This window comes from Amblyraja radiata, chromosome 24, assembly GCF_010909765.2.
Source record: "Amblyraja radiata isolate CabotCenter1 chromosome 24, sAmbRad1.1.pri, whole genome shotgun sequence".
Lineage (NCBI taxonomy): Eukaryota > Metazoa > Chordata > Chondrichthyes > Rajiformes > Rajidae > Amblyraja > Amblyraja radiata.
Window position 1 is genome coordinate 30,067,836 of NC_045979.1, and position 25,655 is coordinate 30,093,490.

Genomic DNA, 25,655 nt, shown 5'->3' on the forward strand with positions numbered 1-25,655 from the left:
ATGTGCAGGTTTGTAGGTAAATTGACTTCTGTAAATTGTCCTTCGTGTTTAGGATAGAACTAGAGTTGGTCGGCATTGACTCAGTGGGCCGACAGGCCTGTTTCCATGGTGTATCTCGAAACTCAACTACACTCTGGACTAACAAGGTTGAAGCAGCTCAAACTGAAGTCTAAAGATGACATGGTATAAAGGTGGGGTTTTCGCATGTGGAAAACTATTAAAATGAAATATCTTTATATATCGGACCCACCTTCATTGATTCATCCTTTCTAGAATTACCCGTACATTACAGTATGTTTCTTAAACCTTGCATCAAGCACAAAGGGAGAAAAGGCAAGGCTAACAGCAATAATCTTTCTTTCATAGAACATCATGAACCTAGAAAATCTCAGCAAGTCCGAGCTACTGATGTTCTTCAGCGTGCTTGAGGGGGAACTTGAAGCAAGGGATATGGTGATAGAAGCACTGCAAGTAAGTATTGTCAAATACATTTTGCCTTTTGCAGCTATTTTTCCCATGACAGTAGTTTTATCTTTATTCCCTTCATCATGTATCTGTACACTGTGGATGAATTGATTGTAATCATGTATTATCTTTCCGCTGACTGGTTAGCACGCAACAAAAGCTTTTCACGGTATCTCTGTTCAGGTGACAATAAACTAAATTAACTAACTATTGAAAACAAATGTTTTGCTCTGAAGTGCCAATGACAATGGAGGAACAGAACCGCATATTTTGCATGTACAGCTTACACCCCAGTGGTGTGAAACATACATAGAAAATAGGTGCAGGAGTAGGCCATTTGGCCTTTCGAGCCTGCACCGCCATTCAATATGATCATGGCTGATCATCCAACTCAGTATCCTGTACCTGCTTTCTCTCCATACCCCCTGATCCCTTTAGCCACAAGGGCCACATCTAACTCCTCTTAAATATAGCCAATGAACTGGCCCCAACTACCTTCTGTGGCAGAGAGTTCCAGAGATTCACCACTCTCTGTGTGAAAAATGTTTTTCTCATCTCGGTCCTAAAAGATTTCCCCCTTATCCTTAAACTGTGACCCCTTGTTCTGGACTTCCCCAACATCATTCCTAATTGTCACTGTGTGAACATTGACTTCTCTCAAGCCCTCGCTCTGTAAATGGAGGGAGATGTTAGGAGAATGGGGTAGAGAGGGGAATACTATGCTGGAGCTGTATAGAGAAAGAACAAGTCATGCTCATAATATTACAGCGTGGAAACTGGCCCAACTTGCCCATACCAACCAACATGTCCCATCTATTCTACTCTTGACTTGCCTGCGTTTGGCCAATATTCCTTAAAACCTATCCTATCCATCCGAATATTTCAGAATACTGTATTTTAACATGGAACATAGAACAGTACAGCATAAGAACAGGCTCTTCACCGAACATGATACCAAGTCCATCTCTTATCTCAGGTAGACACAAACTGCTCTTATCTACCCACGCATTATCCATATTCCATCATTTCTTACGTATCCATATGCCAATCCCAAATCCTCTTAAATGCCACTATAGTGTCATATTTTCTGGAAAACAAGAAAATGCTGGAAATGTTTTAAATGCAGCCGCTCTGGCAGTATGGGTAGAGAAGGGGTTGAAACTGCGTTAACATTGCAGGTTAATGCATTAAACTGGCCACTGGAAGGTGACTCCAGACTGTCAAAGCTGCCACTGCCAGGCATAAAAACAGCTTTTTTCCACGAGTAACAGCTCTACTCAATAACTAAAAATCTGTGGCCTCCTTTTGCTCTGGTATTTTATTTAATTCACATGTTTAATCATGCTGCGCCACCATGCCACCCTTTTCTATGGGTTTTCTACTTTTCTGTGAGACGATAACAAATATTAATACGTGCATTATAGCTATTAGTAGACCCATGAAAGTATTGCTGGAAAATTCTCTTGACGTGAGTGTTTCATATGTGGAACATTGTTATAGGTACAAGTTGAGGCAGGTAGCATGAGTTCATCAAGGAGAAGCAATAAATCAACACAAGAAAGGAATAGACAGGTCAGCTTTGAAGTTGCAAAATGTCCTCAGCACTTGTAATTTTAAAATGCTTATCCTTCCCTTTATAATCCTACCCAGTCCTGCATTAATACCTCGCTCCACCTGAGCAGTTGAGTTGCCTGGACCCCATATAATGAATATCCTCCCTCTAACCTGTCAAGTGTCTCTGTTTCTTTATCTTATTTATTTATGATATCTTTGACTCAACATTGGTTCACTTTTCTTTTAGCTCATTGTCGGATTTACTATTAGTTTGCTCAATTGAAGGTTTGCTACGTTAAAATTGCCGTAGGAAATGTGTTGAATGCAACTTCTGGTGTTCCCTCTCTCTGTCCCTCCGCCACCCTAGTCGTGCTACTAGTTTCACTGTTGTCCGGCCTAGTTTCACTGTTTGTATCCACTCGGTGTCACCTTTTCCATGTCCAACAATGGACCATTGTGGGTTCCACCTTTCCTTGGTCATTGTTGCTGGCTTTGATTTATTCTTTTCATACCTTTCATTCGTATGTTCTTTGCACCTTTCACTTTTTAAATTTGTGACCACATTCCATGCGTAGGACGCTTCATTCCACAATGCCACTCAATAGCTACTTTGACTGCTTGTTTGTCCTTTAGTCTTTATAGTGCTTGACAGGCACGGAAATCGCTATCAAAACGGGTGGGGGGGGGGGGGACACAATTTCTTGGCGGCTGCTCGCAGGCACACACACGAGCGCATGCATACACGCAGAAGCTTCAGCCTTGGTCCCTGTGGACGGTAACATTGGGAGTTGACCTGGTTGGTGACCGACTCTGAACTCCAGCAGCTTCGTCCGCCCCGAATCGTGGGGCTTGAATCGGCACTTTCGCGGGGCCTTTCATCGGTCAGTGTAGGCTTCAACATCAGGAGCCTCGATCGCCTCGATGCAGTAGTTTAATTTTAAGCCGCGCCGGCTGCTCAGAGGCCCAGCGAACAGGCCGATTCAGCCCTTAGAAAGCGTCTGATAAAGTCCGGATTACAAAACATGAGGGGGATTGTCCCCCACCTCTCAAAGCATGAGGGTGGGGACGTGCCCCCCCCCCCCCCCCCGTCCACCCCAGGATTTCCGCCCATGATGCTTGATATTGGCAGACTTCAAGAATGCTAAAAAGGAAGCAAAATGATGACTGGTCTGTGACCTATTTCCGTTTGCATTGTTCTCTTGTACGACTTCATTTTAAGACCATGTTTACATAGTATTTCAAATGTACACTGTTATTAGCAATAAATCTAATCCCTGGTCAACACATGGAAAAAATTGAATGATCTAATATTTTTGAACAAAGCATTATAAATAGTATAACTTTCATGCATGGTTTTGGAAAATTCTATTTTTTTTTAATTAGCTCAGAATTTAAGAAAAGAGGGAAAAAATGTTTTTGCTCCCTAAAATAGCAATGTGCTGCTTGACTTGAGACGACTGTGATCTAAATTGTGGAAGTAGGAATAAAGCAGAACCTAGCTTGGGGGAAATTTGGAGAGTCAAGGGCCTGTCCCACTTACGTGATTTTTTTTTTTGCTCTGCGACTTGCCAGCACACGTCATAGTCGCAGCAGGTCGCCGAAATTTGTCCAAATGTTGAAAATCCAGCAGCGACCAAAAAAGGTTTGAGTCTTTGGGCGACTACTCACCACCAAACAGGCGTCACCCTGCGACATTCAGCTATGCTTAGTATTACGCAATATTGTTTTTAAATGATCTGTGGTGGTTTTAGTAGCTTTATCCTGTCTGAGCCATTAGTCTAGACGTTATCATGTCATGACTTCATAGTAGATAAAATGTTGACGTGACACATTGGTAACTGCCTCTGACCACAAGTCTCCAGCATTGCAATATGTCCTTTCCTGACTCACTAGAATTGTAACATTCCTTGGAGGAAGCAGGGCGTTGAGGATCCCACAACTTTGAATGAATTTAAATTTAAGGAAGAACATGTACTGATTACTTATTGGAGTCTGTTAAATTTGAAGTATGCCGCCTGACCTGCTGACTTACTCCAGCATATTGTCTATCTTCAGTGTAAACCAGCATCTACAGTTCCTTCTCACTCTTGAAGTACGTGGTGTGTGTCAGAACCTTTAGAAGCTGACTTTAGCCTAAAGGCTCTTGCAAGAATTTGATTAATATTTGCAAGTGAAATTATTTGCTCAATATCCTTCCCACAGAGAAAGCCATGAATTTTTGCACAAGGTCCTCCTATTCCTAGAAGGGTCTCGACCTATACATGTTCTCCAGAGATGCAGCGGAGTTACTACAGCACTTTGTGTTCTTTTGTATATTAACCAACATTTAATAGTTCTTTGTTTCTCCTTGGGTAGCTCCTCAAAGTCATGGATTATGCTTCCACTTTCTCTCTGGTAACTCTCAACCATGTTATGTGGAAGTTCTACAACTGTAACAAAACATCCCAACTTCAGTACCCTGACTGATGAATGCCTATAGACCAAAAGCCTCCTTGACCGCCCTATCTACTTGTGGCGGCACTTTCGGAGAACAATGTACCTGTACTCCTAGATCCCTCTGCTCTACAACACTCCCCAGGGCCCCACAATTCATCTGAAGGCCTTGTCCTGCTTTGACTTCCCAAAATGCATCACTTCACATTTATCTGCATTAAACTCATTAGCCATTCCTCAGCCCACTTGCCCAACTGGTCAAGATCTTGCTGTGATTTTTTATAAATGTCTTCACTTTCTATGATTCCACCCCACATGGTGTCCTCTACAAACTTAATAACTATGCCTTGTATATTCTCATCCATATAACTTAATAACAGCAATGGGCCCAGCACTGATTCCTGAGGCGCAACACTAGTCATAGATCTCCAGCCTGAGAAACAACCTTCCACTATCACCCTCTGCTTCCTTCCATTAAGCCATTTCTCTATCCAGTCAGCTAGCTTTCCCCGAATCCCATGAGATCTAACCTTCCAGAGCAGCATCCCATGCAAAGCCTTACCAAAACCCTTGCTGAAGTCCATATAGACAATGTCTCTGGCCTTGCCCCCATGAACCTTTTTTAGTTCTTCAAAAAATTAAATCGGATTCACAAGAACACAAGCTCCGATGTACAAAACCAAGCTGACTATTCCTAATCAACTCCTGTCTATCTCAATATATTTATATATACCCTCATAATCCTCCACACTGTCTTAAATACCATAGACCTTAGGCTCACAGGACCATAGTTCCCATGCTTTATCTTGCAGCAAAGACACAACATTGGCCATCCTCCAGTCTCCCAGCACCTCGCCCCTGTCTAATGTTGATAGTCATCCAAACAAATTTGGTAATGCTCAAGGTATGTTTTTAACTTTTTCCATTGACTTTACAAGGATAGGTTTTACAGGAAATACATTTGTTTAGTTGAAATAAAGCTATGGAATGTAAATAAATACTTGCTCATCATTTCCTTTCGAAGACTTTCCCAATTGAAGAAAATTAAGTTTTTCACGTGAACAAGCATTGGGAAATCTAGTAAACTACCCTAGAAATATTCCACAATTTAAAAGCTTGAGATGCAGAGTGTGGTCTCAGTCATGTAGGTAGACAGACAGTTAATTATAGACAGCTCACTTATGAATGACTAGTTAAAATTATTTTACTGGTGTTGCTTGGACAAAATGTGTTTTTCCCAGAAGAACTAACTTTCTTTTTAAACTTTATTCAAGTAAATAAATATTTACATTATAGGAACTGTGCAAAAAAATCTGACATTCTCGGAGGCTATACCTATATTCAATTCGGCATCACGTAATGTTTACACAAATTACACAATTTTACTGCACACCCTTGCCACCCTGGCATGAAATCCCTTCCCTTATTTGAGAGGTATCACCCCCCCCCCCCCCCCCCCAATGTCCAGCAGTGGAAGGACCCTAGACTGTTGCCCTCCCCCACAGTGTCTTGCCGTTGGCTGCGCCAAGCTTCTGTGCGTCCCTCAGCACGTACTCCTGCAGTCTGGAGTGGGCCAGTCGGCAACATTCCCCGACTGACATCTTGTTCTGCTGGGAGGTGGACAAAGTTCCAGCAGACCAAAAGGAGTCATTCACTGAGTTAATGATCTCTCTGCTCTTTGAGTAATGTGGTGAAATAATTTTTAGCAGAACCGACAAAGTGCCTCTTGGTTAGATCGCCTATTCAAATTGCAAGACATACAATGCAGCTCTCCACAGAATTGCAGTGAAGTGCGAGTCAAGATTACTGTAGATGCTGGAACCTTGTTATCTAAAGTGCTGGAGGAACTCAACAGGCCATGGAGCATCTGTGGAGCGAAATGAACAGACGATATTTAGAGTCGGGATGTGTAGGAAGGGCACAAAATGCTGGAGTAACTCAGCGGGTCAGGCAGCATCTAAGGAGAAAAGGAATAGGTGACATTTTGGGTTGGGATCCTTCTTCAGACCCCCGAAGTAGAAGACATATGAAGAAGGGTCCCGTCCCGAAACGTCTCCCGTACCTTTTCTCCAGAGATGCTGCCTGACCCGCTGAGTTACTCCAGCATTTTGTTTCTATTTAGAGTAGGGAATGATCCAATGACTCCAGCACTTTTTTTCAAGTTAGATTACTGTTCCAGTGCTATACGACTGAAAAATTTCACTCAAAAATGTATCCTGATAGAAACCAAAATAAACTGAAAGCACTCTAAGATGGTTGTTGCAAGGCATTGATTTAAAATTTAAAACATTTCTATGTTGACTGATAGCGTCTATATCTCTTGTTCCCCTTATCCCTAACCAGTCTGAAGAAGGATCTCGACCCGAAACGTCACCCATTCCTTCTCTCCGGAGATGCTGCCTGTCCCGCTGAGTTATTCTAGCTTTTCGTGTCTATCTTATGTTCGCTTCAATAGTTCTACTGTGCACTTCAGAAGAAGGAATGTGTACCCAAATAATGAAAAATGAAAAATACCCCAACCAAAGATCATGGACTCGATAATATTAACCCCACCACGACCAAAACGTAGTAGTATGGGGAGAGAGGGAAGTCGTGAGGTGAAAGGCGAATACAAACAAAATGAGGACTGCATTTTCACAGTGGTATACTTCATGATGTGAAGTTGCCACTAAAACATGAAACGTGCTGTTTGAATACATTTGTGTCGGTTTCCCCAAGACTAACAACCCTAGAAGTTGCCATCTGATGACATGCAAGGAACTGCAGATATTTATTTTAAAAGACACAAAGTGCTGGAGTAACTCATTGGGCCAGGCAGCCTCTCTGGAGAGCAAGGGTGGGTGTCCTTTCAGGTCACGACCAAAAGATAAGATAAGGAATATTCTGATGTTATGATGTTTTTTAAAAATTATTTTATGCTATAGGGTTCCTAAATAAAGATTCACTAGGATTAAAGAATGATCACAGGAATATTTATAGCTGTAGCTACTAGAAATCTTGACAGTTACACGCTTATGAGGATTTTAAACATGTTAATTCGGGTGAAAAATAACAGCAACTTTATTCAAATCATCAGAGACCCACACTGCTCTGGCCACCCAAGGGCCTGGTCCTGTACTGTACTGTGTATGGTTACACTAACACAATGTTTTAATGATACATAGGTTAGTGTTAATTAAACATACTGACTGACCTGGATTCATTCTCACCCCCCCCCCCCCCCCCCCCCCGGTATGATAACAAATTCACTTAATCAATACTCTGGCTAGGAATGGGGGGAGGCATTTAAAAAAAAACACACAATTTTTTTAGCAATTTATTGAGTGATGATATTAATAATGATGAACATATACATCCAATAGCAGAAACTATGGGTGATTTAAAGGTGGAAGGCAGATTTATTATTAATAGCTTATCCAATAGATTGCTCAGCATAGAAGATAGACACAAAATGCTTGCAGTTACTCAGCAGGTCAGGCAGCATCTCTGGCAAAAGGGAATAAGTGACATTTGGGTCGAGATCCTTCTTCAGAATGCCCCACATAAGCTCAGCAAAGAAGTGCGGAAACAATTTATAGCAACCTTCACAAAAAGGTGAATGAGGAATCCTAGTGTTCCTTTGAAATGTTGCTGAAACAATAGATTGATAAAGGGGAATCTTAACAATTATATTACTTATGGAGTAGGGTGATAATTCAACATAACCATATTGATTCATATCTTTCCTTTCATTTGCTCTCCAATTATTCCTTCAATTGTATAATCACAAAACATTAATTTAAGGAAATAGCAAAGGAAATTGAAAGAACTTTCTTAAAGTACTCCAAGTAAGCAGGAATATGGTCGGCATTTTAAGCAGCCATTATTTCTCTGCAGTAGGTACGCCAGTGTACATTAACTCACGATGCATTCTGGCATTATGCAAGTATAAAATATGAAATTTAAATTGAGGCCATTTATCAAGATGCTTGCTAGTTTGAACAAAGTGATTTACAATTGGATTAGGTATGTTATAATATGGATTGGCATACATATATTTTAAGTAGTCAGTGGCAATGAACTAAAGTAAATGTAACACAACGTTAGAGGTATAAACAAAAGCAGGCTTGTCTCAGATTGGATTTTGGCAATGGATAGATGGTTCATGATCATGTTAGTCACATTAAATAAACAAATGTGTGCTTAATCAAGTGTTCTGGACAATAAAAATAGATAGGCAAGGCATTGTGTTTCTATAGTGTGTAAAAAAGATTGGTTATACTTGAGTTAATATATTACTTAGACTATCCTGTTAATGAAAAACATCTGCATAACAATCTTTTGATTCCTGTGCAAAAACTACTGAAATAATTGGCACCTCATTGCTAATATTAGAATGAGAGTTATGGAGCTTGGCCAAACTTTCTTGGGTGGATATTGAATGTTCGTGATTAAATTGTTGCCTTTATGAAAATAGCATTAAAAGCACATTTCATTTACTAATAGAAATTAGCATCTCAAATGTTAACTAAATCTTTGTGACAAGACCTGATTTTTGATTCCTTTTTAAGTGGCTTGCTTTTTAAGCTTGCAGCCTGCAATGGAATACTTTATTGTCAGATGTGACAAGACACAGTGAAATTCTTTGCTTGCATAACCAAGGTATGTAAATAGTTGCCACATACGGTGAAGACAAAGTTACCAAGTACCCCCGCCGGCACCTCCATTGTTCCCCCCCCCCCCCCCCCTCCAGTGGTCCACCCCAACACCGCATCCTCCATTGTTCTTCCCCCTAACGGTGGTTCCCCTGTGCTCTCATCGACCGCCCCCATCGATTTATGAAAAGCATAAAAGCAACATGAATGTGTGAAGTTCAATATCACAAACCATTTTTGGCAAGGCTGTCAAGGCAACTGTGAGCAATATTTCACTGATGGCCTAGCCTCTTATTACGTGGCACAATCCTAACGTGTCGCATACACAAGATATATTCTGCAGCAAGAAGAATCCATCAGGCTTTTCCAGTTCATTGAAAGAACTTCACACATTCATGTTCCCGGAGGTTGCAGGTGGTTGCCAGAGGTTGTAGGTAGTGGAAGCAGGTAGGGAGACTGACAAAAACCTCCGGGAACCGCACGGAAACCTTGGGTGGGGCACAAGGTCTCCAGAGGTTTCCGTTCAGGTTTCCTAAGTGGGACAGGGGCATTACTCCAGCTTTTTGTGTCTACCTTTGATTTTACGAGCATCTGCAGTTCTTTCTTAAACAGCAAAGTTAAGATGTTTAACTAATCTCAATTTAATTATGGAAACACCCATTGATAAGCGATAGGAAGAAGAGTAATTCTGGTTTGTGATCATTTGTCTCCAGTCCACAGAAAGATTTAGACCTGATTTTGTAGGATAGAGTAAGTGGAATGAGCTCATGTCAAAGATTGCATAGCTCATTGACAACAACATAATTTGGATAACAGCCAGAAATGTCACCCGTTCCTTCTCTTCAGTGATGCTGCCCGTCCTGCTGAGTTACTTCAGCATTTTGTGTCTATCTTTGGTGTAAACCAGCATCTGCTATTCCTTCCCACACAATATAAGAAGCAAGATGGAATGAGGAAATTGAGGAAACATTGCTCAACTGAATCCTATCTCAAGCATATAATATTTGCAATTCAAGTGCAAATTTTTTTTTTCAGTGTTATGTACTGGAAATGAACTTTTATTTTAACCCCAAGAGCAAACTGCAGTAATGGCCATTTCTGGTATGTTTTGTTTCCCTCCACAAATTCATTTGGTATTTCCTGGTGTGAGTCACAGTTGTAAGCCCGCTATGTTTTTGTATCGGGGATGCGTGGGATGACACTAATTCCTAAGCACTGAGACTTCAGGAACATTGCAGGAGTTCCAGGACTATTATCTTAATCATCTTCAGCCAACTTGATCGTACCACCACAGTACTCATATCGGCGACACAGGTTGGGGAAGTACTTCCATTCATACCTATCCCTACACATGATTTTCTGCTCCAATTGACCCCAAAATTAATTATTACCCTTGGGTTGAAGGTGTTAGTTCAACGCCTGAGCATGTGGCAACCAAACCTCAGATCCTGATCCTCAAGAGAGACATGAGCACCACAGGCAAATGTGCAGCACCCATTCTTAGTGAAAATATCATTTGGGACGTGTTTGTCACCGTGGGCAAGTTGGGCAGAAGGGCCGGTTTCAACACTGTGTGACTATAACTGATCGATTGTTGTCATCTGGCTCCTGTTCTCCAGAGATGCTGTCTGGCATACTTAAGTTAAGGGGCTGTCCCACTGTATGAGCTAATTCAAGAGCTGCCCCGAGTTTAATTAATAAATCAAACTCGTGGTAAGCACGTAGAATGTATGCAGTGGGTACATCGGAGCTCGGGACATCTCTTAGCGGCTCGTAATGCTAACAGCAGGCACTCGGGAAATGCGGTAAGCTCGTGAAGACTCGTGAAGATTTTTCAACATGTTGAAAAATGTCCACGAGAGCCCCGAGTACCCACGAGCGGCTATTACTGTAATTCTCCGAGTTCGAATCAGGGGAAACTCGTGAGAACTCTTGAATCAGCTCGTACAGTTCGACAGCCCCATTATTCAAGTTATTTGCGTTCTACAGCAGATTGCAGCATCTGCAGTTACTTGTGCCTCCAGTAAATAAGGTCACCTGTCAGTGACTAAATTGAACTGTTAGAGAGGAATAACACAAAAAAAAAGAGTGAAATACAGAGAAGAAAGATGTGATCAGTAGGTAGGTCTGATTGGGGCAAGTCTTGCACTCCCAGAGTAAATAAAAGAAAATATGGTGGGGGTGGAACGGCTTGAAACAAAATGCTGAACCATTATCACAAATGGGCAATTGTGACAGACAAAAAGCAATCAAGTTATCTGTAGGTATTTGAATTTGATATTGAGGAAAAAAGGTACTACAAATGCTGGTTTACGAAAAAAACACAAATTGCTGGAATAGCTCTGCGGGTCAGGAGTCTGAAGAAGGGTCACCGAAACGTCACCAATTCATGCTCTTTGGAGATGCTGCTAGACCTGTTGCATTATTCTAGCACTTTGATTCTTTGTTTTAATTCAGTACCTAGTCCAAATGGCAGCAATGTGGCCAGTCAGAAGATGGGGTGCTATTCCTCAAGTTTGTGTTGGGATTCATTGTAATGTTAAAGGAGATCAAAGTGGCCTCAAGTCTATTTGAAAATAAAACTGAAGATATGAGTTCCAAAAAATGACGAAATAATTCAGTTTTGACAGCAGACACATTACCTCGAGCAATGATACTTATCAGTGTAAGAGTAATAGGCTGGGCTGATATGATTGAACGGCGATTGTTATAAACTTGCTCAAAATAAATTAAAAAGGCAACATCGATCTAAATGGGGAAGTCGGAATGGGTTTGACCAGGAGATTGGCAAGGCATTGTTTTAGAAGTGGCTTTTTGTCTTTACCGTTCCACTAAACATTAATACTTAAAAAATGGCATCCACTGTGGAATTTAGTTTCTTGTTATGTTTAGAAAGTTCATTTAGTTTCATTTTTAATGTAGAATTACAATGCAGAAACTGGCCCTTCGGCCCACCGAGTCCGTGCCGACCAACGATCCCCGCACACTAACACTATCCTACACACTGAGGACAGTTTACAATTTTACCGAAGCCAATTAACATACAAACCTGTACGTCTTTGGAGTGTGGGAGTAAACCGGAGATCCCAGGAAAAAACCACACAGGTCACAAGAAGATCGTACAAACTCCATACAGACAGCACCCGTAGTCAGGATCGAACCCGGGACTCTGGCGCTGTAAGGCAGCAACTCTACCGCTGAGCCACCGTGTCACACCCCCACCCCCCCCCCCCCCCCCCCCCCCCCCCCAGCCCTCTCAAATGATGGACCTCGTGCAAAATGATGACGGGTGTCTTTCCACACGCTCGCATTGAGCCTCACTATAACAGTATAGGAGGCTACAGAGTGGGAGGGATAGTTTGTGACAGGTCAGCATTACGGTTGAGGTTCAGATTTCCAGCACCATCAGTTTTGTGGGTTTCTTTTAATTAGCCATTAATATCTTCTTTAAAGATTGTCCTCGGATTACAATTAATTTCTCCTCTCTGAAGGTTTGCCCTGCTAAAATATTTGTTTTACTACCGTAAGGAGCCTTTTTAATAAAAGTGATTTTTCTGTGTAAAAACACATTTAAAAAAATATATATAATAGTTTGAAGAAAAAAAGGGTGCAAATATGCGCAAATATGTCTTGTTTATTTTAGTCGTGAATCTTTATGTGTGCCTTTATGCTGCGGTATGTACAAGTACTCGTTTGAAAGTGCTGGAGTCATGAGCCCATCCTATTCTGTGTGAAAAATGTCGGCGCTTAAAAATATTGCTGATTGTAAATGTTTTCCTCCAGTCTTCCTTTTGGTTTTGCAGATAACAAGTTTTTTTTTTGTGTGGAGAAGGGAGGGGGGGTAAAATTCCAACGATACAACTACACTACAAAGGTCACTTACTCTCACACCATGGAGCCACAAAAAAGGCGTGACCGAATATCTTGCCGCTGTGCTGTCTGTGTAATAAATAGGAGGAAATTCTGCACTGAGCTTTCTTTGTTTTATTTACTGGCACGTGAACAATCTTTTCAGACGAGCCAAACAATAACGTAACATTGTAAAAATTAAACCATTAATCTAAATGCAGGAAATTTGATTATTTCCCCCCCCCCCCCCCCAAGAACACTGGCAGCCTAGATACAAGCCGAAGATTGATAGAATCTTTCATCTGAATCTTTCACCTAATCTTTGTTAAAAGTTGTTGACTTTTTTTATCCCTTTTTACTATCGAAGAAGTCAATATCCCATGGTACATACTTTCCTGGATCAATCTTACAGTTCAGTTTGATCTGGCTCTTGCCAAAACTTTTTTCAACATTCCATTTTGTTTGTATATGGATGAAGATCTTTGCCAGACGAACACCTACAGGTCTCTTCCATTTACAGCAATTTTCTGAAGTTAAAAAATAACTTGATAACTATACTACGCAAATAATGTAGAGACGAGGAACGGCAGACGTTGGTTTACCAAAAAATTACACAAAGTACTGGTGTAACTCAGCGAGTCAGGCAACGTCGAAACCTAGAAAATAGGTGCAGGAGTAGGCCATTCGGCCCTTCGAGCCAGCACCGCCATTGAAAAGAATCATGGCTGATCATCTGATCATCCAAAATCAGCATCCCGTTCCTGCTTTCTCCCCATATCCCTTGATTCCGTTAGCCCTAAGAGCTATATCTAACCCTCTCTTGAATACATCTTTGGAGAACATGGATAGGTGACGCGATGGTCCGAAGAAGAGACCTGATGTAAAATGTCACCTTATCCATGTTCTCCAAAGATATTACCTGACTTGCAGAGTTATTCCAGCACTTTGTGTCTTTTTCACGCAAATAATAGTGTTTTCAGAGAGCAAAGCCTAGAAATTCGATTTTTCGAGCACAGCAGTTGGGGTAATGTGTATACCAGATTCTCATCTCTGAAATACAGCATGATTATCCGTCCAGATGACATAGAAATGTTAAGGAGATCACCATGTACCTGTTGTCAGGACAAAAGACGTCAAACACAATTGATGTTAACTGTTTAATATATTTAAAGTAGGATCAATGAACTCATCGCACTGCAAGTGTATGTTTTGATGGGTAGGTTTAATGCTGATCCCGTCGTTACCTTCTGGTTCACTATTAATGAGTCCAGCAGTGAATGATCTTCTTGGATGGATAGATCGCTTGATATTTCCGGTAATATTTTTCTCCGCTATATTCTGCATGGCACCTTGGACCTCTTCTCAGCTCTCTATTATCTTCTGCCCCAACCTCAGCCCCATCAGCCGATGGGTGGAATGGCCTAATTCTGCTCCTATCACATGAATTTATGAACTTATTATGAACCATCTCCTGGCTTGCCTCTCACAATTTCCTCTTCTCTTTAGTATTGTTGATCTTCTCCCTGGCGCTTTGGTTTTATCCGTTTCTTGGCGCTCTTTTCCTGTCTACACCCTGGTCTTCCCAATGACTCTTCCTTCTAGTCTTCTTCCCGGATCTTTGTTTTTTTCATCTGTAATGTCCCCAACCCTGCACACCTACCCTAACCAACAATTGGCCATTATCGACCAATCTTCCTGAGGTCATCTGTTTCTGGCCCTGATTTAGTTTAGGTTGGAGATACAGCGCGGAAATAGGCGCTTTGTCCCACCAAGTCCGCGCCGACCAGCAACCACCGCACATTGTGCTATCTACACACAGTTGGGACAATTTACAATTATACCAAGCTAATTAACTTACAAACCTGTACGTCTTTGGAGTGTGGGAGGAAACCGGGGATCCTGAAAAAAAAACCCAGGCAGGTCACGGGGAGAACGTACAGAATCCGTACAAACAGCACACGTAGTCAGGATTTTCCTCACCTCCGTAACGTCACCTATTTCTTTGCTCCTGAGATGCTGCCTGTCCAGCATTTTGTGTCTGTACAAGGAGTTGGTTACAAAATCAGTAACACAGATTTAAATCAATATTTGATTTGGGTCTGTATTATTTATTAATATTATTTATTGTATGCACAAAATACTGAGCTCCTCCAGCATTTGACATTTATTTCAGTATTTCAGCCACCTGGAAGATTTTCTGTATTATGAAATATGTATTTTCTGTATTATGAATAATGGAAGCACCAAAAAGTTAACACTTGCCCAACCTAAACACAGTGGATAACTCCCTATGCAGAATTATTGAGCAGAGCATTCAGTATGAACTGTTACTCTCCATTGAGTTTATTTTTCTCTTTATAATCATCACCAATTCGATTACTTTGGGTCATCTTAAAGAAAATGCTGGAGGAACTCAGCAGGTTGAGCAGCAGCTGTGAAACAAACTGTTAAAACCCTGCATGAGTGCTTGGGACAATAGGAACATTTTTCTCATTGTACTTTCCTTAATCAGGCTCCATCTGGTCAACTACCTTCATTCTTAAGCAGTCCCAGGAGAGATATTGATAGCTTTTTAAGGCTCGGCAGCCTGCATTCTGTGGCCTGGTTGAAGATTGGTCCCTTTGAGCTATATATGTGTCGGGGATAGTCATATAAGAGTTTTTTAAATAACAAAGGAGTGGGCAGCACGGTGTCGCAGCTGAGAGAGCCACTGCCCCACAGTGCCAGAGACCCGGGTTTGATCCTGACCTCGGGTGCTGTCGGTGCCGAGTTTGTGCATTCTCCCCATAACCACGTGGGATATCTCCGGGCGCTCCGGTTTCGTCCCACATCCCAGAGCCATGCGGGTCAGTAGGCATCTGTAAATTTGGCCCTCGTGTGTAAGGAATGGATGCAAAAGTGGGATAACATAGAACTAGTGTGAATGGGTGGTCGATGGTCAGTTTGGTCTTGGTGGGCCGAAGGGCCTGTTTCCATGTCGTATCTCTAAACTAAACTAAAGTTCACTGAAGACATAAAAGGAAAATTGTTTTCCTCATTGAGAGAATCTGAGACATTTAACGCTAGTGATGTCAAGAAATACCTTTTATGTACCAAAGAGTGACAAATCTGGGACCATGTCCACCATCTCCACCATCTCTTTCCTCCCCGACTCGTTATGTGCATGTTGTGTTCTGATCTGGGTTCCAGGAAAAAAATCCTCGAGAGGCAGTGCCAAAATTTAGCATGTTGATTGATCTCGGTATGAACTCGCCCTGTGTTTATGCAGAAGGACTTGGATATTCTATCTTTAAAGCAACGTGCAACTAAATTTTAGCAGGCACATAATATAATGTCTTGGGTCATAGAGTCTTACAGCGTGGAAGCAGGCCCTTCGGCCCAACTTGCTCACACTGGCCAACATGTCCCATCTACACTAGTCCCACCTGCCTGCATTTGGCCCATATCTCTCTAAACCTATCGTATTCATGTACCTGTATTCATGTATCTCTCTAAACTGCTCCTATTCATGTACCTGTCTAAATGTTTCTTAAACGTTACAATAGTACCTACCTCAACTACTCCTCCGGCAGCTTGTTCCATACACCTACCACCCTTTGCATGAATAAGTTACCCTTCTGGTTCCTATAAAATAGCGATATAACATTCCTGACTTTGTACAGAGTACATTCTTTTGAGTCACCAGTTCTGACGGGTTTTTAAACTGAAATTGTGAAAGATAACGATCCAGGCAGCACAGAAGCGCAGCGGTAGAGTTACTGTCTTACAACACCAGAGAGGCGGTTCAATCCTGACGACAGGTGCTGTCGGTATGGAGTTTGTACGTTCTCCCTGTGACTGCCTGGGTTTTCTCCGGGTGCTTCGGTTTCCTCCCACACTCCAAAGACGTACAAGTTTGTAGGTTAATTGGCTTTGGTAAAATTGTAAATTGTCCCTCGTGTGTAGGATAGTGCTAGTGTATGGGGATCGCTGGTCAGTGCGGACTCGGTGGGCCGAAGCGCCTGTGTTCGTGCTGTATCTCTAAACTGAACTATGATGAATTATGCATTCTAATATGCTCATTTGAGTATGATGCCTTTGAACTTTGCAGCACAGAGGCTCAATGTGAAGAAAGGCACAAATTTCCAGTAGTTCAACGCCACATGTTCTCAAGAAGAATTTATTTGTCCACATTTCTTCCTCATAGTAGTGGTGATTGATATCATGGCAAAAATATGTTTGACAAGAAATACTTATCTAAAATCAGAGTTTCTCAGGTGCAGGTTAAAAAGAACCCGTTTTTAGGTTAGTCTCAATCGAAATAAACCACAACAGATTCAGATTCAGATTCAAACTTTATTGTCATTGTGCAGTGTACGGTACAGAGACAACAAAATGCTTATTGTATATCAAAGTGAAAATGCATTACTGTTTTTAAGTGATGATTAGCATCAGATGGGCTGCATTCTTTAGTAATTAAATGTCAGATAACAGAGAAACATTCTACCTACGTTTCAGCAGTTTGTATTGGGGTCAAGGAAAGAGCGTTCACGTCGCGGCCCTGTTTCCACCAATCTTTCCAGCGCCACGCACAAGAAGCACAAGACAGTCACCATTGTATGCAGATGCCGAGAAGCATGTTCAGCTCTGGCTGAGCAACTTCTAATCTTGTGTGTGGACTCGAAGAAGAAGAAGAAGAAAAAGAAGCATAACCTTAATGACTCACTGATCTAGTTGGTGTGAATAAATGGAGATTAAATATTCATACAGCGATGAAACAGGCCTTTCGGTCAATTTTGCCACACTGACCAATATGTCCCATCTACACTTGTCCCACCTGCTTGACTTTGGCCCTTTACCCCTCTAAATCTGTCCAGTCCAGTCTAAATGTTTCTTAAACGTTACAATAATACATTAAACATTTTGTTAAATGTTATACAGACGAAAATAGCATTGGATATCCATTGCAAAATCATTGTGTCTCTTGTAATTTTGATGAAAGAAATGATAGTAAAGTTCATGTTTGCATCAGTCTCTTCATAAATGTAAAATAATCTGCAGTAAATCAGTATGTATCTGTCTCTGTGAAACATGAAAAACCTGGACAATTAGTTACAGTTATTGTAGGGCTTAATGGGATAGGTACTGGGATGATGCGGAAAGGTAAGTCATATTGAGCTTGCTGCTCAGAGATTATCTACCATCTTAAAAGTTCAAAGTGATGACCCATGAATTGGATTTTACCAAAACTCTATTTAAAAAAATAAATAAAGGCATTCAATGACCAAATAGAGTCATAGGGTCTTACAGCGTGAAAACAGGCCCTTCGGCCCAACTTGGCCATGCTGACCAACATGTCCCACCCTCCTGCATTTGGCCCATATCCCTCCAAACCTATCCCATCTATGTACCTGTCTAAATGTTTCCTGAACTTTACGACAGTACCTGCCTCAACTACCTCCTCTGGCAGCTCGTTCCATACACCTACAACCCTTTACCCCCTCAGATTCTTATTAAATCTTACCCCCCTCACCTTAAACCCACGTCCTCTGGTTCTCGATTCCCCTACTCTGGAAATAGAATTCTACATCAAGGTTGTTATGATGCTGGACAAATTATCTTTCCCTCCGGTTCCCAAGCAATCATCTTAAAATGGTTCAGCAATACCGTGACAATTTGTGCGTTTGAATCCAAAAACCTCGAACTATGATAAAAGCTGCCAGAATTTTGTAAAGCCTGGTCTTTTAAGAAGGAAATCGGCTATTTCCTGCCCAGTCAAAGTTTAAAAGATATGTGCGGGACATTTCTTTTTTACTCGGAGGGTGATGGGTGCCTGGGGTGTTGGTGGTTGAAGCAGATATGATAGTGGCATTTAAGAAGATTTCAGATTAACACATGGATATGGAGGGATATGGATTGTGTGCATATATTCAGCGCAGACATTGTGGCCTACGGGCCTGTTCCTGCGCTGTATTATTCTATGTTGTTCTATGCTGTTGTGATTTAGTTTCCGTGGCCTCTGGCAGTTCAAAATTTAAAGGAAATATGACTGAATCTGATCAGAACTGTCTGTTCCAACTCAATTGGCTCTTTGGCCTAGATAATGTTGTGCAAGTTGGGAGACTTAATCCACCGTGCTGTAAAACCACAGATTGATTTAGGATCATCTTTATCCAGCTGGCAGCATAGACTCGACAGAAGTGGCTGATCATCAATCTCAAAGTAGGCTTTGAACTGCAAGAAGTCTCCTTAGTTTGTGTTAAATAAGTCCAACTGATTTTCAGCTCCTGCCTCTCTCTCAGTTAATAAATTGGCATCCCTTTGTTTTTAAAACCCCTCAAATTTACAAAAGGGGCCTTTAATACTATCAAATCAGTTCAGTGGCACAGCGGTAGAGTTGTTGCCTTACAGCACCAGAGACCCGGGTTCAATCCTGACTACGGGTGCTGATTGTAGGAGTTAGAGATAGATTTAGCTCTTAGGGCTAAAGGAATCAAGGGATATGGGGAAGAAGTAAGAACGCCGTACTGATTTTAGATGATCAGCCATGATCATATTGAATGGTGGTGCTGGCTCGAAAGGCCTACTCCTGCACCTATGATTCTATGTTTCTCCCTGTGACCATGTGTTTTTTCTCCAGATGCTCTGGTTTCCTCCCACACTTCAAAGATATACAGGTTTGTAGGTTAATTGGCTTTGGTAAAATTGTAAATTGTCCCTAGTGTGTGAGTAAGATAGTGCTAGTGTGTACAGGGTGATCGCTGGTCGACATGGACTCGGTGGGCCAAAGAGCCAGTTTCCACATTGCATCTCTCAAGTCTAAATATGTTTGTACCATTTAATGCTGTGTTCCATCTTTTGTTACTGCATTATTATTAAGTTGGAAACACTATTCTTGATGTATTGGGACAGTTAAGAAATGTTTGCTGTCTGACAAATCTTAAGAGTTTCCTACCTTGCCTGCAGGCGTTAGACGTTGCTCAATGTTCCCACAAAAGAGCCCCATGAAAATGATTTGAGAAAGCACCAAGAAACAAATGGATGGATGCGCATGTATTTCTGGATGTAGATACCAGGAAATACAGATGCCGTTTTACAAAAAAAGACACACACAGTGCTGGAGTCACTCAGTGAGTCGGGCAGAATCTGATGAACATGGGTGAAAGAAGAGGTCTGAAGAAGTGTTCCGACCCAAAATATCGGCGAGATACTGCCTGTCTCGTTGAGTTACTCCAGCCAGCACTTTGAATGTAATTCTCGAGTTTGATTGTGTTATAAAGTGAAATCAGAACTGAGTATGATTGTTGACTTATGCCCCTGTCCCACCTAGGAAACCTGAACGGAAACATCTGGAGACTTTGCGCCCCACCCAAGGTTTCTGTGCGGTTCCCGGAGGTTTTTGTCAGTCTCCCTACCTGCTTCCACTACCTGCAACCTCCGGGAACCGCACGGAATCCTTGGGTGGGGCGCAAAGTCTCCAGAGGTTTCCGTTCAGGTTTCCTAAGTGGGATTGGGGCATAAGAGAGAGACTTTATTCCTAAACTCAACTATATTTTAGTTTAGAGATACAGTGCGGACACAGGCCCTTTGGCCCATCGAATCCGCACCAACCAGCGATCCCCGCTCATTAACACTACCCTACACACACTAGGGACAATGTTTACATTTATACCAAGCCAATTAACCTACAAACCTGTACGTCTTTGGAGTGTGAGAGGAAACCGAAGATCTCGGAGAAAACCTATGCGGTCACGGGGTGAACGTACAAACTCCGTACAGACAGCACCTGTAGTCGGGATCGAACCCGAGTCTGGGCGCTGCAAGTGCTGTAAGGCAGCAACTCTACGGCTGCGCCACCATGCCCCATTTTGACAATGCTTTTTTTTTTTAATTACTCATTTTTATAATTAAAAGCTTGCAAGTTGAATAGTGATTTTGGAAACATTGCAAAAACTGCCACAAATGTGATTCACGCTTGCTGTATGAACACTAAATTGGCCAGAAGATGATCTCTGGGACCTATCCTAGATTTATGTTGCCCATTGGGAACAGTATTCCTGGTGGTAATAAGCTCGAGTGAAACTGTTGGCTGCGGGCTGAAATTTATTACGAAGTGCAAATTCTGCTTCATTAACTTCACGATAATTTACAGTTCTGTAATTGTGCCCGTTGGACTTTCTATTGATTTAATATTCCAGGATAAATCACAACACATTTTAATCATAGGCTCCAACAAAAATACTTTTTTGAAAAATCTCTAAATACAGCCAAGGTACTGAATCATTTTCTATCAAAGTCCACTACCCTATTATTTTGTTTTAAAAAGTGTTGCCTAAATGTTGACCACTTTGTCATCTCACAATTATTTGGTATGAAAGTACGATGCTGAATCAAAAGCACGAATCTGATATATATTTCCAAACATTTTTAACTTTTTTGTATAAAAGCATAGTGTAGGGTCGTATAGGTTTATAAACCATATGGAAAATTTATACTAACTTAATTAATATAGAGATACACTGAGGAAACAGGCCCTTCGGCCCACCGAGTCCACGCCAGCCATCGATCACCCGTTCACTGGTTCTAGGTTATCCCACTTAAGCATCCTACACACGAGGGGCAAGTTAAATAAGCCAATTAACCTGCAACCTGCACTTCTTTGGAATGTGGGAGGAAACTGGAGCAACAAGATCAGATTTATACTGAACATTTTTTTTGTTGCTTATTATGATGTTTACAGAGTACTATGTTTACATATCTGTATAGAAACATAAATGCAGGAGTAGGCCATTCGGCCCTTCGAGCCTGCACAGCCATTCAATATGATCATGGCTGATCATCCAACTCAGTATCCTGTACCTGCCTTCTCTCCATACCCCCTGATCACTTTGGCCACAAGGGCCACATCTAACTCCCTCTTAAATATAGCCAATGAACTGGCCTCAACTACCTTCTGTGGCAGAGAGTTCCAGAGACTCACCACTCTCTGTGTGAAAAATGTTTTTTGCATTGGCAGACACATGTAATATGTCTGCAAGTAAGAATTTCAATTGTACCACTTCTTGACGTATGGCAATAAAATACTCTTGACTAACTTAAGTATGGTCTGGTTGGTTACAGGCACAACAAAAAGATTGTTTTATCCAAGAACGCTATGGAAAGTATGACATCAGTGACCCGTTCCTTGCTCTGCAAAGGGACTGTGAGTCAATCCATGACGGGGCTCATGTTGACAAGCAGCCCGTGTGCACGAACCCGCTGTCTGTGCTCAAAGTAGTGATGACACAATGCAAGAAGATGCAAGATCGGATGATATCCCAGTTGGCTGCCGCGGAGAGCCGACACAGAAAGGTATTATAAAATGTTATCTTGCACGAGGCTTCGCATAATAAGTTCTTCTCATTTCAAGGAACTTCTAAAGTTAATGGGAATATAGGCTAGTGTCACCATGAAGCAATTCATAACTAATTATTTTTGCAGTGCAGTTGTTGGTAGTGTAAGGGAGAGTGTCGGCCAATTTGAGTCCAGCAATGTTCTCCAGACAGTAAGTTTTACTTTTAATGATTAAGGAATAAAGTTGGCCGGGATATTGGGTGAACTTCCCAGAGATGTCTTCAGATTTTCTCATGTGGAATCGTGGTCCTTATGTGACCTTAATGCATCTGGATGCATCCAGATTTGCAAGTCCACCCCCCCCCGACTTTCTGTCAACTGGTGGTCTGGGATCTCCTTTAATCTGGGCAAAGTTATGAGAGCATATTTGAAATCCCTCACGGAAGGCTCCCTGAAAATGTGGCGCCTAGACTGGGTGAGGCGGTCGATCTCGACCTCATCGGGAATTCCGCGACCGATCGGCAATTAAATTTGTCCCCTGCAGCCGGGGATCTGGAACGCCGGAGCTGGCAGATCCGTTCCCATAGCCGACTCTGCGGGCCGGTTTCTCGGCACCTCAGCTACCCACGCGGGCCATTCTGATACCATTGGACTCCACTCGGAGGGCGTGACCTCTGTTGATCTGGCAAAACGGATAATCCAGAAAGGCACTGGAACCGGGAGTGCCGGAAAATCGGTGTTGGACCTGTATAAACGTAATGAAGTCAACTCCCCTACTTTGACGATACCCTACTTTTTGCTGCATTCTACACTGATTGGTGCAGGTGGCTTCTTTATGTTAGAAGTTCAAGATATTACAGCAAGTTGAAAGGAGGAGAAGACGACACTGCACACAATAATTAAGACAGAAAATTCCTCTTCAATAACATAGTGCAGACTCATGGTTGTTCTCCCATTAATTACATACACAATACATCCACTGTAAACGGCATCCAAAAGATCTCTCAATTTACCACAATGCTGACGGTGGAGATTGCAACTGTGCGGTGTGGATTAATCACAAAGGACTGCACTAAAATATATGTGTTTAAGAAAGAACTGCAGATGCTGGTAAAATCGAAGGTAGACACAAAATGCTGCAGTAACTCAGCGGGTGAGGCAGCATCTCGATGCTGCCTCGCCCGCTGAGTTACTCCAGCATTTTGTGTCTACTAAAGTATATATATGTGCACATATTTAATCTGGCACTCTGTTATCTTGGAATCAAGCTATTGTCAGTGTTAATGAGATGGCGAATACCTCCAAGTTGAAATACAGGCAGCAATTGTGTTTCAAGGGCAAAGCTGACTTGGGAGAACAGTAGGCAGATTTTCTGTTCAAAATTATTTTTTTGTGAAGATATGCATTTTATTTATTATTTTTGCAAGCTTTGTCAGGAAATCCAAGACATCTGTTTGGCTTTGGGCTAATGAAACCAAATACTCTGCAGTCTAGCTGTCTGCTCTCCCCTCCAAAAAAACTGCTTACTCAAACCATAGAAACGAAATGTAGGCCATTCAGTCCCAAATCAAATTTGATCATGGTTGATATGTATCTCACTACATCCTTGGTTCCATAATCTTTCCCATTGTTGCCTAATTTAAAAAAATTATTAATCTCAGTCTTAATTTTTTTATTTTTTTTTATTTTTAAGGTTTCGGATGTACTGTAGAAATGTTTGCCATCCCCACTAATTTTGTAGTGGCTTTTTGTGCTGGGCTCTCGTAATACAGGAGAATAGTTCTCTTTACCAGCCATATGAGCTCCTTTGTTTAAGAAGGAACTGCAGATGCTGGAAAATCGAAGGTAGACAAAAATGCTGGAGAAACTCAGCGGGTGAGGCAGCATCTATAGAGTGAAGGAAATAGGCAACGTTTCGGGTCGAAGCCCCTCTTCAGACTCCTTTAATCAGTTTACTTTAGTTTAGAGATACAGCACAGAAACAGGCCCTTTGGCCCACCGAGTCCACGCCGACCATCTTGTACACTTCTTCTTTCATGTGGCGTGCACAGCCTAAAGTTGTAGGACAACTTGTTCTATTTGATCTTCTGTTTGTGCACGTCGAGTTGATTACATTCATCGAAACAGGGCGGACCACGTGAAGGTTGCAATCTTCCACCCCATCCTGTACACTAGCGCCAGGGACTCTTTTACAATTTTATTATAGCCAATTAACCTACAACCTGTACGCCTTTGGAGTGTGGGATCAAACTGGAGAACTGCGGGGAGAATACCCACGCAGTCACAGGGCGAATGTACAAACTCTGTACAGACAGTACCGTTAGTCAGGATTGAACCCAGGTAGACAGCAACTCTACCGCTGTACCACCGTGCCGTCCCTTCTGGATAAGCCTTCAATACTCTTCAAATACATACACAGTACATGATCTATCCTTACAGTTTTTTTAGGCTATCTATTTGGGCTCCACAAACCTCCAGATCATGGTCTCCATTTGGAAATGGGGTGTTTTAAATAGAACTTAACTAATACTTTAATTAGGCTTGAGGAATATGAATGGCTGTGTTATTCTTGTCACATGTACAGAGACACATTGAAAACCTTTGTGTGCTGCCCAGTCAAATCGTACTGCACATGAGTACAGTTAACCCAAGTACAACACAAGTACAAAGAGAAAACTACCAAAGTGTTGAATATAATCTTAAACATTATAACGTTACAGTTACAGAGAAAAATTTCAATGTCTGCAATGAGTTAGGTTAAAAGATCAGGAATACACTTTAGGTTACGGGCAGACCCTTCAGTAGGGACAGCACGGTGGTGCAGCAGTAGAGTTGTTGCCTTACAGCTTCAAAGACCCGGGTTCGATCCTGACACCGGGTGCTGTCTGTATGGAGTTTGTACATTGTACCTGGGACCAGGTGGGTTTTCTCCGGTTTCCCCCCCATACTCCAAAGACGTGCAAGTTTGTGGGGTAATTGGCTTCTACAAACTGTCCTTGGGGTGTAGGGTAGAACTACTGTACGAGTAATGGTTGGTCACATTGGTCTCGATGGGCTGATGAGCCTCTTTAGTTTAGAGATACAGTGCAGAAATGGGCCCTTCGGCCCACCGAGTCCGCACCGACCAGTAATCCACGCACATTAACACTATCATACACACACTAGAGACAACGTACACTTATACCAAGCCAATTTACCTTCCCGTACGTCTTTGGAGTGTGGGAGGAAACCGAAGATCTCGGTGAAAGCCCACGTGGTCACGGGGTGATCGTAGAAACTCCGTACTGAAAGCACCTATTGTCAGGATCAAACCCGGGTCTCCGGTGCCGCACGCGCTGTAAGGCAGCAACTCTACCGCTGCCCCACCGAGCCGTTTCTACGCTGTATGTCTAAATGGAACAAATTACA

At 42.0% G+C, this 25,655-nt stretch overlaps 1 protein-coding gene across 4 annotated transcripts in view; it reads left to right on the top strand.

The window, feature by feature from the left end:
* The window catches only part of cttnbp2nl (CTTNBP2 N-terminal like), a 56,208-nt gene that overhangs the window by 16,843 nt on the left and 13,710 nt on the right, over window positions 1-25,655 (top strand). For all 4 annotated transcript variants that reach the window (XM_033042805.1, XM_033042808.1, XM_033042806.1 and 1 more), the window contains exons 2-3: window positions 367-471; window positions 22,035-22,265. In XM_033042805.1, the coding sequence (XP_032898696.1) occupies window positions 373-471; window positions 22,035-22,265 (330 nt within the window). In that variant the 5' untranslated portion in view covers window positions 367-372. The remainder of the gene's footprint in view (window positions 1-366; window positions 472-22,034; window positions 22,266-25,655) is intronic.